At 41.3% G+C, this 12,795-nt stretch overlaps 3 protein-coding genes across 3 annotated transcripts; 2 read left to right on the top strand and 1 right to left on the bottom strand.

Moving 5' to 3' along the window:
* The first annotated feature begins 1,266 nt into the window (after window positions 1-1,266).
* Window positions 1,267-4,619, top strand: F4812DRAFT_445242 (glycogen synthase). The gene is made up of 6 exons (XM_047935561.1): window positions 1,267-1,707; window positions 1,859-2,048; window positions 2,110-2,207; window positions 2,280-2,555; window positions 2,618-4,173; window positions 4,233-4,619. The coding sequence occupies exons 2-6, from the start codon at window positions 1,967-1,969 to the stop codon at window positions 4,336-4,338; spliced, it is 2,118 nt and encodes a 705-aa protein (XP_047786070.1). The 5' UTR covers window positions 1,267-1,707; window positions 1,859-1,966; the 3' UTR covers window positions 4,339-4,619.
* Window positions 4,620-4,803: 184 nt separating this feature from the next.
* Window positions 4,804-7,897, top strand: F4812DRAFT_445249 (uncharacterized protein). Its single transcript, XM_047935562.1, has 3 exons — window positions 4,804-5,621; window positions 5,734-6,983; window positions 7,110-7,897. Exons 1-3 carry the CDS (start codon window positions 5,224-5,226, stop codon window positions 7,403-7,405), a joined length of 1,944 nt encoding a protein of 647 aa, XP_047786071.1. The 5' UTR covers window positions 4,804-5,223; the 3' UTR covers window positions 7,406-7,897.
* F4812DRAFT_445252 (cobW-domain-containing protein) lies at window positions 7,866-9,307 on the bottom strand. Its single transcript, XM_047935563.1, has one exon. It carries the CDS (start codon window positions 9,045-9,047, stop codon window positions 7,917-7,919), a length of 1,131 nt encoding a protein of 376 aa, XP_047786072.1. The 5' UTR covers window positions 9,048-9,307; the 3' UTR covers window positions 7,866-7,916.
* Between the last annotated feature and the right edge of the window lie 3,488 nt (window positions 9,308-12,795).

The following is a 12,795-nucleotide window of genomic DNA, read 5'->3' on the forward strand; positions in this document are numbered from 1 at the left end:
TACCGGTTCGCGGTTCCTCGGCCCCGGTGCCCCCCCCCCCACCCCCCCATGGCCGGGCGGGTTTGGATTCCCCCCCCCCCCCCCCCCCCCCCCCCCCCCCCCCCCCCATTTTTTTTTTTTTTTTTTTTTTTTTTTTTTTTTTTTTTTTTTTTTCTCTGTTTTTATTTTTTCATTCCTTTTGAGAATATTGGTAAAACATAGATGGGACCCCGCGGCGGGTAATTATTGTGTGTACCCAAGAAAGATGTTGAATGGAAGATGAGATTTGAGTGGAGCTATCATTTTTATCCCGCAATTGGGTACGCGGGCACCTAAGCAAATTAACTTGCAGCCCAGCTCCCCGCATTGCCTTTAGGTATTGTACCTAGGTATTTAGGTACCTATCCGAAGGGTATCCGCCACTTTTTGACATGTGGAGAGAGTTAACAGAGGGGAACATTAAGAAATCCTTTGGCAGAACTTGATACCCATCCATCGGCGCACACACATCACATCTTTTTCTTATCGACTACAGCTAGCCTGCTAGCCCGTTAAAACCAGCCCCCGCCTTGGGAATCTCTCGCCTTTTTCACAATCCCTGCATGACAGGACAGTGAGGCTACCTATTCTGTACTACGATGGTATTTGTAAATTAAGTGGTTACGATTAGGTATAGGCGCCGATGAAACGTTTCCAGCACGACTTAAATAGATGCCGCTCCAGCAACTCATCTGTAAAAAAAAAAAATGTATGCCTGAAATATCATCTAAAACCTAACTCCCAACTACATTAGGTACCTAATACTACACTACACCACATTCCATTACCGAAATTAGATACATTTTACCTAGGTACTAACCTCTCCGGGGGAAACTTGGAGCGGCGCGGAGTTATGATGGCAAACTTTGCGGGATTGCGGGTCCCATGGGGGAGGTAGATGGGAGGAGGGGTTACTTAGGTAGGTACCTACGTAGCTGCTTACATACGCATCTTAAGCATCTAAGCAGTTACTAGTGCTGCGCTTTAATTAGGAAATCGGGCAGTAATTAAGTTAGCGTACCAGACTTCAGGCACCAGTAAGAGGTTATTCCGATCCCTGTTACCTGCTGAAAGCGGAAGAGGAATAATAATATTTTATGAAATTTTATAAATGTTGGAAAATACTTCGAAACGCGTAGGAATTACACTTGTTCGGAAGTATTTCGGATCGAATCCCTAATCTTGCCCGTTTCCTTAATTAAAGCGCAGCACCCCTTTGGGGTGCGGCGTCGAGTTATACGTAGACAGCACTAGTAAACATCTAAATAAGCAGTTAAACATGAAATATAGGTAAGGATGTCATGCGATGGAGAAGAATATGTCTAACCTTGTTAAGGTAGGTTTAGGTAGGTACCCTAACGGTACCCAGGCAGCTTAGGTAGATTTCCTCAGTCAGGTAGGTTGAATTTCCTTGTTGCCCAGTGCACGCAATGATGCCAAACCACAAAAAAAGCGCCTCCATATGAATTCTTCATTGAGAGCATGCATGGAAGTTCTGGTCCCCGTTCCATCTTCCCAAATCTCCACCTTGGAATTTGAATAACATCTTTTTTTTTTTTTCTTCCTCCCTTTTCCTTTGCTTCCCCTCCTCTTAAGTTCCATTCTCCCTTTTCCCCCTCTTGATCAGACCATCTTCCTGAATCTCGTACATCGCGGGGTCACCAAGTACTGAGCTATCTAGGCTTAAAGGTTAGTAACAATATTTGTTTTGGGTCCCTTGGGTGAGAGCTACCTCGGATCTAATTGCACTAAGAATCGAGGGAGGATTGTTATTTTTTATTTTTTATTTTTATTTTTTTTTATTTCTCTCATAACTCATACCTAATGCTAACCGCGTCAGATTTATTAAATATAGTTACAGGTTCTCTCTTGCCTCCCTATTGCTATCACTTCGCTGCTCGTTACTTTTTGCGCACTCAGATCTGCTGCGCCCACCATATATATCAGAATGGCTGAAAGCGGGGAGAAAGCTACCCGCGAGGTAAAAAATCACATACTCTTTGAGGTCGCAACCGAGGTAGCTCATCGTGGTATGTCTTGCAAACCCCGACGTAAGCTCTCTGTAATTTCTAAAACTAACCTCAATCCCAGTTGGTGGCATATACTCCGTCATTAAGTCTAAGGCGCCTGTCACTACTGCTGAGTATGGCGACCGATATACGCTGATCGGCCCTCTCAACCACCAATCTGTACGTCTCTTACTCTCTTACTCACTTACCACAGACGCCTTCCAATGCGTCTATCTGACCAAAACAAAACAGGCCGCCGTAGAGGTTGAAGAGCTCGAGCCAAGTAACCCCGAACTTGCTGCTAGTATCGAGGCTATGAGGAACCGGGGTATCGGCATGCTTTATGGACGATGGCTCATTGAAGGTGCTCCTAGAGTATTGTTAATTGACACCAAGACGGCATATGGATACATGGATGAGTGGAAAGCGGACTTGTGGAATGTTGCCAGTATCCCCTCCCCCCCCGGCGACGAGGAAACGAACGAAGCAATTGTCTTTGGTTACTTGGTTGCATGGTTTCTTGGAGAGGTACGCTTTTCTCGCACATACGGCCCGGGACCTCGCTAACCAACTGTTTCCTTTCGGTATAGTTCGTTTGTCACGAGAAGACCAAGGCTGTCATCGCCCACTTTCATGAATGGCTTGCCGGTGTCGCGCTACCGCTAACTAAGAAACGGCGCATAGATGTCACCACGGTCTTCACTACTCACGCAACTCTCCTAGGTCGGTATCTCTGCGCAGGTTCTGTCGACTTTTATAATAATCTGCAGTGGTTTGACGTGGATGCGGAAGCTGGAAAACGCGGTATCTATCACCGTTACTGTATAGAACGCGCAGCTGCGCACTCCTGCGACGTCTTCACCACAGTTTCCCACATCACGGCCTTTGAGAGCGAGCACTTGCTTAAACGTAAGCCTGACGGCGTATTACCCAACGGACTCAACGTTACCAAGTTCTCAGCAATTCACGAGTTCCAGAACTTGCACCAGCAATCCAAGGAGAAGATCCATGATTTTGTTCGGGGCCACTTCTACGGTCATTACGACTTCGTGCCTGAAGATACCCTCTACTTCTTCACTTCTGGACGCTACGAGTTCCGAAATAAGGGTGTCGACATGTTTATCGAGTCGCTCGCACGTCTGAACCATCGACTGAAGACTTCTGGTAGCAAGACAACTGTTGTAGCATTCATCATCATGCCTGCGCAAACGACCTCGTTGACAGTAGAAGCACTCAAGGGCCAGGCAGTCATCAAGTCTCTCCGCGATACTGTCGACGTGATCGAGCGTGGGATTGGGCGTCGCATCTTTGAACGGTCGTTAAGGTGGCATGACGGCGATCCGATGCCTGACGAGAAGGAGCTCATTACCAGCGCCGACAGAGTTGTCCTCCGGCGGCGTCTCTTTGCTATGAAACGACACGGTCTACCACCTATCGTTACACACAACATGGTGAATGATTCAGAGGATCCCATTCTAAACCAGATACGGCGAGTTCAGCTCTTCAACCATCCGTCCGACCGCGTTAAGATTGTTTTTCATCCCGAGTTCTTAAATTCGTCGAACCCGATCCTACCCCTGGATTACGACGATTTCGTGCGTGGCACAAATCTAGGCGTTTTCGCGTCTTATTACGAACCGTGGGGTTATACTCCTGCCGAGTGTACTGTTATGGGTGTCCCCAGTATCACAACCAACTTGTCTGGCTTCGGCTGCTATATGGAAGAACTGATCGAGAACTCGGCCGATTACGGTATTTATATTGTGGACCGACGCAATAAAGGTGTGGACGACTCGGTTAACCAGCTTACCTCGCACATGTTTGATTTCTGCCAGAAGAGTCGGCGCCAACGGATTAACCAGCGCAATCGAACCGAGAGACTCAGCGATCTTCTAGATTGGAAGAGGATGGGAATGGAATACGTCAAAGCGCGGCAGTTGGCCCTCCGACGAGCGTACCCGGGATCATTTTCCGGCGACGAGGAAGACGACTTCATCCCTGGGGTCGAGCAGAAGATCTCACGGCCGTTCTCGGTCCCAGGTTCCCCCCGAGATCGCACAGGCATGATGACGCCTGGTGATTTCGCGAGCCTGCAAGAAGGGAGAGAGGGTTTAAGTACAGAAGACTATGTGGCGTGGAAGCTACCGTAAGTAAATGAACTTGACGTGAGTTGACCATTTTAGCTAACCTGTGATGATAATGTAGGGAGGAGGAAGATCCAGATGAGTACCCATTTCCATTGACACTACGAACGAAGAAGTCCAACATCTCCGGGTCAGCATCGCCTCTCCAGCTCAACGGGAATCAGTAAGGGCGAATAGCTAGGTATTGAATAGGTACCGGGAATAAGGGCCGTGTGTTTCCGGGAAATGATAGCTTGTCAGGGTTAGGCTGTGGTTGGGTACCTAAGTTGGTTGGTGCGGCGGGGAGGGAAGTTAATTGGTGGGTGCATGTAGTGTTATATCCCTTTGGTTAGAAGGGGGGAGGGGTAAACAGAAGGTAAAATCATTGGATATTGTTTTATATAGTGAATTGCATAGCAACGCATTAGCTAGCAGATATTAAAAGTTTATATCATACCCTTTTATTTAACTCACGTTTACCTAATGATACCTACATAACCTTAGGTACTTAGGTACATACCTGTGATGGGTGGAAGTGTTAGGTACCTCTATGGTAATATGCTCAGGTACCTACAGGTGGATACCTATAATTCATAAATTTTATGGGGGCATCGTGAAGATGGACAGGTACCTAAACCCTCAGACGCAGGTACCTGAGCCTGGAGGTGGTACCTGAGGTACAATAATCCGTATATTATCTACATCATTCCCAAGAGGTCCCACCTTTAATTCAGTATGCAAAGCAATTAAAAAGGGCTCCCTTTGATTCCCCACCCTCTCGCTTTTTAAACTGCTTTTTAAACAAAGCGTCTGTGAGCGTTGATTATGTCCTGGATGTACGTGTTGTAAACCATTGATTGATCTTTTCATCTCCATTCCTACAATCGTCTGTCTGTCTGTCTACATGCACTCAAATACCCTTCCTGCAGGAGAAACATATGCGGTTCGAGTATGTGATACGGACGTACGTATATCTGTATAAATGTCTTATTAATTCATTATCCTGACAGGCTCGAGCAGCGTGGCTTTCTCTTGCGAACGTCCATATCATCTAACCCCAGCCTGGCTTCGCCATGAAGTTCGCCATGAAGAAGTTCTTCCGCCGTAGCAAGAAATCGTCGGAACCGCCTCAACCAACTGATTTCTCAACTTATGGCGGCTACGGTCGAGATGATCATCACTCGTATAACTCTCGTCAGAACGGTTACCAAAACGGTTACCAGAACAATTACCAGAACAACTATGCCGGTATAGACGCTGGAAGAGGTCGCGTCTTCGCTCCCTGGCTAGAGCTACCCCCTCCTATCTTGGAGAGGGTATTCTCCTTCGTCTGCCCACATTGCTGCGACGAGTCGTACGAGACATGTGAACAAAGCGCCTTGGAGGATGCCTGTATGCTCTGCGACCTGCGCGACCTCTCCCACGCTGGCCAAGTCTGTAAGCGCTGGAGGGTGGCGGCCGTCAAGTTGATGTAAGTTCCCCCTTTAGTAAAATATCCCTGGAATATCAATTGGGTGGTTGTTTCGATACGATGTCGGTTGTATAAATTCGTTGCTGAAATTCGCACCCTTTGATTTTGGTAGGTACCATAGTATCCGTATCGATTCCGTACACTATTGCGAATTGGAGATCGACCTATCCGAGAAACGAAAACGCAGGAGTCGCTTTGATCGCAATGGGCTCCCCGAAGACACAGCCAACGCTCGGTTACAGCTGCTATGCCGCTCACTGCGTGAAGACCCAACCCGGCTCGGCAAGCTCGTCCAATACTTCAAGACACCCTATATGCTGAGAGAGTCGAGTAGCTCTACGTTGGCAAGGACCATTGCAGTCTTGCCAAACCTCCGCTACGTCGACTTACCCGAGGGATTGTACTGCGATGATCCTGCTTATCATACTCTGAAGCTCGAGGTACAGGCCCGTTGTCCTGACCTCAGGAAGATGGCCTATACAGGTGGCAGCGAGCGGAGCTTGGAGGCGTTGAGCACGGGCAGCTTTTGGCAGAACCTCGAAGTAGTGGAGTTGACTAGGATCAGCATGGATCCTGCAGCGTTACGCCATGTCCTGGCGGTACTTCAGCGCCTGCGCGCTCTGAAGGTGACTGACTGTAGGATCATAGATGACGACATATTTAGGTACAACGACGTGCTACCTGCCTTTCCGGCTTTGGAAGAAATTATATTGATAGATACGCCAAGAGTTACTGCCGACGGCCTTGTGGCGTATTTGTCTAGAGACGACACACAGAGGCAACTGAAGGTATTGTCTCTTTCCAACACCGGTGTTCAGGCTCCCAACCTATACACCGTGTTGGCGCAAGCCCCGAACCTTACAGCACTCTCTGTTATTGATCAGGTAGACTCGGTATTTCCTTCTCACTCCATTCCTCCCTTGGTCAACTGGTCCCTACAAACGCTGCGCTACGAAATCACGGCGTCGTCAGCTACCCCTGCCTACGTGGGTCTCACGGCCGGTTATTATAACTACCTAGCTTCCTCCCTTTTTGCCGGAGGTTTACCGCGTCTCTCGGCCGTGTACGTTCGCGATCAAAACTTCCCAGACCTTCTCCTTGGTCTTCCACCGCCTATGCCCAGCTTTGCAGGAGGACAGCAACGTCCCAGCAGCTCAAGTAGCGCCGCCATGTTCAACGTGGGCAACGGGCTCCCCTCGCCGGGCCTTACGGGAAGCTTTAGCAATGCCTCTCCACGCTTTAGCTCCAATAACCCGTTCGCGGCAGCACTTGGACCATCGAAAACAGGCACGCGGCTACTCAGCCAGTCATTGGAGGTTTTTACGAAAGGAGAAGACGACCTTGATTGGGGAAGCATTAGAAGTAAGTGCCTGATCAACTTTGCCAATTTCCCCAGATCGCCAGCTGACAGTCTTACCCCTGTCTACAAATTCAATTTCGTCTTATAAAGCCTTCCGCAATGTGTAACTACTAACTATTGGCTTATAGTGGACCCCTTCGATGCCTACAATGGTATGAGTAACGGGCGTAAAGGCCATCGAAGCAACGGCTCGCTCAGTGGCCGGCCCCTGAGTAGCTACGGCCTTGCGGATGTAGGTTCTGGATGGCAATCTGGAGGATCTCGAAAAGGCTCGCTTTCTCAGGCAATGGGTCATCTCTCTGTGCCAGCTGGGCATGCTCGTAATGGAAGCACTGCGAGCTCGAGCAGCCTTAGAGATGACGCATGGCCTCGTCCCGGCAGTAGTCATGGAAAGAAGAAGGGCGATCGAGACCTGTGGCGCTGAACGAGAAGAAGCCACTCGGTTCCTACAGTAACAAGAAGAAAACAGAACAAAACAAAACAATACCCAGGTCATATAGATGACCATAAATGTCCATCTCAAGGCGAAAAAGCGCGTACTTGGGTACCCAATCGGCTTTTAAATGGCACATGTCGACGTTCCAGGGCTATTAATCAGAGCTCTACTAGCGAACACTACGGGGAAGTAGCAAGTGAGGCGTAATGATATTCACGTAATAAATCATGAAATAGGGAAATAGGAGATGGTAGGATTTGTAATGATCCGCGAGCATTGTTAGCTACCTACATAGTACTAATTTCTTTACGGGAGATTAGCTATGGCTGTGGAAGTGAAAGACAAAAAGCACATTCCTATGTTGTAGTATATATAATCTAGTCTGCTTCTTCTAGTTCTAGTTTAACTATACGGTTTTTTTTTAAAAAAAAACAAAAATAACAATAACAATAATAATAATAATAATAATAATAATAATAAAGGAGTAGGTATTGTAAATTTAAGAAACGCCAACAACTTTCAGCTCGCCTTTTTCATCGCCGTCTAGCTCGAGAAACCCACCTGTTTCTAATTTGTTTTTCCACTTGGCGCTTTCATACCTTGCTAGAATCATCGTCATGCGTAGTATAATTTGATGGCTTGAGTCGTGCTCGACCGTCTCTGGGTCAAGAGGTGTGAAAGTCCACCTCCCAAACGCCCAGTTCAAAATGTACCTGCCCGAACGATTCGGCGGAGTAGACGGCAGTGCCGACTCGTCTTCGCTAGAACCTTGAACCGTCGAGGATGCTGTCAATACCGACTTGATCCTGTATACTTCATCCTTGGGTACCGCGTTCAGCAGTGCCATCAACTTCGTCGCATTGACAGCGCTGTCGGCGCTTCCCGTGAGACTAACTGACAGTACTTCAACCTCACTCTGGTGACTATGGCCATCATCGTGGTTTGAATCGTGATTGTGATGGGAATGGTGACCACCATTCGCCGCCGACCCTTCCGTTAGGGTTCTCGCCAATCCACCATCAATGCCAAATATGACGTCCACAGGGACACGCCCCTTATCGCTCTTTACCCAGGCGACGTCAACTTCGAGATCACCGACCCGATCAAGGCACTCGTCAAACCTGCGCTCGTCGCACGCCTCCCATTTATTGAAGACGATCAAGTCGGTGTACCGGGCTTGTACACGCGCCGTATAACTCGTGTCCTCGTAGCCCTTCCAATTCTCAACGTCGATTACGCTAACCACACCATCAAGTACGTAGTGGCCCCCAGTCTCGCGCGCCAGTCGATTGACCTCGATAGCCAGGGTAGCGGGGAACGCAGAGCCTGAGGTCTCGATGACAATACGGTCGGGGCGGACAGAATGGCGCAGCTCGGCGAGGGCGGTGCTCAGCTGGCCGACGAGGTTGCAGCAGATGCACCCATTGAGTAATTCCTGGACGCCGGAGACAGCGCTCGAGGAGGCAAGCTGCGAGTCGATAGCTACATCGCCAAACTCGTTCTTCAGGAGGGCGAGGCGGTAGGCAGGGTTAGCGGCGCGGAGCTGCGGGACTAGGTTAAGGAGCAGGGTGGTTTTGCCCGACCCTAGGAAACCTGTGATGATGGTTATGGGAATCGGGGCCATTCCCATTCCCGCACGTGCGATGGGAAATGAAGATTTTCAAAGGGATGTACAGAGAAAGAAAGGGAAAAAAAAAAAACAGGTTGAACTTACTTTACGGCCCTAAGGGGGTTTTTAAAATGATGATAACATAATAACAACCATCATATTATAGTAACATAAACCACGGGTCAGCGGTCCACACGGGTCAGCGGTCCACACGGGTCAGCGGTCCACACGGGTCAGCGGTCCACACGGGTCAGCGGTCCACACGGGTCAGCGGTCCACACATACACCTAAAATAATATACGTATTTCAATAATATATTATTCAATCAATTCATAATGTATTACGACGAGAAAGAGATTAAATTAAACCTCGCGCTTCGCGTTTTCCAACAAAATTAGTCTTTTAATATTAAGTGTACTGCGAAATTATATAGTGTCTTTTTTAATACATTATGTAATTGCCTTAATAATTACTAATAATACAAATTTATAATATTATTACGTAAAAAATTAACTTTTAAAAAAAATTATTATTAAATATATTATTAAGTTAAATATATAAATATTTTTATTTAAGTTTTTTATATTAAAAAAATAATTAATATTTTATTATAAAAATATAAAAATAAATATATTAAAGTTAATTAAATTATAAATTTTATTAAATAATAATATAAATTATTAATAAACTTTTTATAATAATTTTATAATATATTAAATATAATTTATATTTATAATTAATTGTGACGAACTTACACTTAAGTCCGTTAAAGTGTAGTAGCAGGGGTTTTGATTTTAGGTAAATAGTAGCGATACGGGTCAAGTGTTAATAAAATATTAAAAGTATTTATTAAGAAGGTTTAAAGTCCTTCCCCTTATATAAGTTAAATATAAGACTTAAATTAATAGTTAAGAAAATATAAATAAATATCTAAATATATAATGGTTTTAAATATCTTATAAATTTCCTTTTTATTTGATATTTTTTTAAGGGCATTATGGATCTTATGGATCTTATTGGTTCGAAGGATCTTATAAAATTTATAAGATTTATAAGAGTTCTAAGATCCAATTATCTGAAGTTTAACTAAAAAGGCATTAGTTGATATCCCTGCTTCCATATTAGGTATGGCTTCGGTGCCTATTAGTTCGTAATATTATTTCCCTCTTTTTAAGCCTTTTTATCTTTAAAGATCTTGGTAAGTTCTTTTCTTTTATCCTCTTATTTTATTTTAGTTTAATAAAGTTGACTTTTTTTATAATATTAGGACATATATTGAAAGTAATTTCCAAAACCCGTTATCGGTTTAATTAAAGAGCCGCTTATAAAGTTCGTGCTGCTTTTATTAAGTTATTTGGTTTTTATGGTTTTCTGTGTTCTTATTATTTTCGTACTAATAAAACCTTCTATTTTTTAATTAAAAACTTTTTTATTTATTATCGTTATGCTAAAAATAACTATTGTTCGGGTTATAATGTAATAGAAATAAATTCTTTAAATAATATTTTATTAGAACTTTTTTATCTATAGGAAAAGCGTTATAAGGTTAAAAAAAAGTTATTTTTGTTAAATAAACAAATTAAAAATTGTTAATTATTAATTAAGACTTATTTTAATAAAATTTATTAATATTAAAGTAATATATCTGCAAATATTAAGTAACTTAATTAATTTTATACTTAAGAAAAAACTTTAAAAGTTAAAGTTATTAAAATTATATGTTAAGAGGTTAAATTTGAACGTTTAAAAGAAAAGAAGGATAAAAATTAAGTTATTTTTAATTAAGTTAATCCGTTTATACCATTTAATTCTTCCAAGGACGACCCCAGTGGGGCCGCCGCCTTTTAAAATGGTTTTAACTTAGGGATAAATCCGTCGTTATTTATAAGTAATTAAGATTTTTTTAATAAAACATTTTCATAAACTTTTAAACGTTCTTAAAGTACTTAATTAATTCCTAAATATTTTCCTTTAGTAGGTAATCCTTCTATTTAATTAAATATTTAATTTAATTCCCAAATCGTTTAAAGTCCAATACCTTTTCGATTTTATATTCTTAATTAACTTTAACATTTAAGATAATCTATATTAACGCATTTTTAGGTGCTTTTTCTAATAAAGAAATATGAAATATTAAATATAACTTCGTTTTTATTAATAATAATAATTTATAATTAATTTCTAAAATAACTTTTTCGATTTTAAAAGGTTTAAGTTTTTTATAATTTAATTTATTACTTAATCTTTTAATTTTAATATTTTGTTGTAATAAGTAAACTTTATCTTCCTTTTTGAAGATTGGTCTTTTAATCCTATATTAATTACTATATTTTTTCATTTTTACTTGTAAGAATTTAAGCTTGTCTATTAGATATTTTTACGTAGTAATAATTTGTTCCGCTGTAGCCTTTACCTTAGGGATAAGTATTTCTTTTATACCGGTTAATTTTATAATGGTAAAATTGTAATTAATATTTGCTTTAAATAAGGATATTTTTATATCTTTATTTATAAAGCTATTATATATAATCTTTATTTATGGTAATAGTTTTACTTAATTATCTTATATTTCGTTAACGTATATATAAAGATATTGTTCTAATGTCTAGTTTAGACGCTCTGTTTATCCATTTAATTATAGGTGATATGCTATTAACAGTTTTTATTTTATACTTATTCTAATTATTAGGCTAATCCAAAACTTAAATATAAATAACTTATCTTTATTTAAGATAATATGTTCTAATAATCTGTATTTATTGATTACGTACTTAAAGAATATATAAATTAAGTTTTTAATTGTGCTAAATTCTTTATATAATATAAAATATCTATATTTCGTTAACCTATTAATTATTACCCATATATTATCATATGGTATATTAATTATAAGTTCTTTTAATGGCGGTAGTTTAATAATGAAATCTTATGCGATGGTTTTCTAAGCTTTGTCCGGAATTTCCGTAGGTTACATAAGTCCATATGGCTTATATTTAATTACCTTCGTTTTGTTGCATATGTTACAATTGTTAATTACTTTTTTAACTACCTTAAGTAATTTTAAGAAGTTATAATCTCTTGTAATTCGTTACATCGTTCAAAAAATTCTTTAATATTTATATAATAAATATTCATAATATTCTTTAACGAACTTATATTATAAGGTCTTTAATACATATATCTTACTTAAGTAGGTAATTACTCTTTCTTTTATTCTAATATTTAGAGGTAATTCTTCTGTTAATAATGCTTTTTAAATATATATTATCTAAGTATTATCCTTTTCTGTAAGATATAATGTTAATAAAATAAGTGCTCTTTATTTGTTTAACACAAGTACTGCTTTTTTTTCTATTATATCTTTTATATTAACACCGTTAGGTCTATTAAATACATCTGCCTATATATTTGCTTTTCCTGCAACGTAAATTATCTTAAAGTTAAAGTTACTAAGATACTTTACCCATCTTTGGACCCTTAGTCTCAGTTTCTAGGTAATTATCAGCGTTTTAAGGTTGTTATGGTCAGATAGTACTGTAACTGGTTCTTTAATTCCATTAAGCTAATATTTTTATTCTTTAAATGTTATAACTATAGTGAGTAATTCTTTGTCGTAGGTTTAATATCGCGTCTAAGCTCCTTTGAAAGTCTTGGATAAGTATGCCATTAAATGCCATATCCCATTATCTTTAAGTTATTCTAAGACTGTGCCTATGGCTGCATTAGATCCATTTATATAAATTCGTTTTAGCCGGTCTGACTTAGGTAA

This window comes from Daldinia caldariorum (assembly GCF_022478825.1).
Source record: "Daldinia caldariorum strain CBS 122874 unplaced genomic scaffold F4812scaffold_24, whole genome shotgun sequence".
Classification (NCBI taxonomy): domain Eukaryota; kingdom Fungi; phylum Ascomycota; class Sordariomycetes; order Xylariales; family Hypoxylaceae; genus Daldinia; species Daldinia caldariorum.

Coding starts and splice junctions, on each gene's coding strand:
- F4812DRAFT_445242 (XM_047935561.1), top strand. CDS start 1,967: ATGGCTGAAAGCGGGGAGAAAGCTACCCGCGAGGTAAAAAATCACATA. Junction 2,049..2,109: donor AACCGAGGTAGCTCATCGTG/GTATGTCTTGCA, acceptor CCTCAATCCCAG/TTGGTGGCATATACTCCGTC. Junction 4,174..4,232: donor TATGTGGCGTGGAAGCTACC/GTAAGTAAATGA, acceptor ATGATAATGTAG/GGAGGAGGAAGATCCAGATG.
- F4812DRAFT_445249 (XM_047935562.1), top strand. CDS start 5,224: ATGAAGTTCGCCATGAAGAAGTTCTTCCGCCGTAGCAAGAAATCGTCG. Junction 5,622..5,733: donor GTGGCGGCCGTCAAGTTGAT/GTAAGTTCCCCC, acceptor TGATTTTGGTAG/GTACCATAGTATCCGTATCG. Junction 6,984..7,109: donor TGATTGGGGAAGCATTAGAA/GTAAGTGCCTGA, acceptor ATTGGCTTATAG/TGGACCCCTTCGATGCCTAC.
- F4812DRAFT_445252 (XM_047935563.1), bottom strand. CDS start 9,047: ATGGGAATGGCCCCGATTCCCATAACCATCATCACAGGTTTCCTAGGG.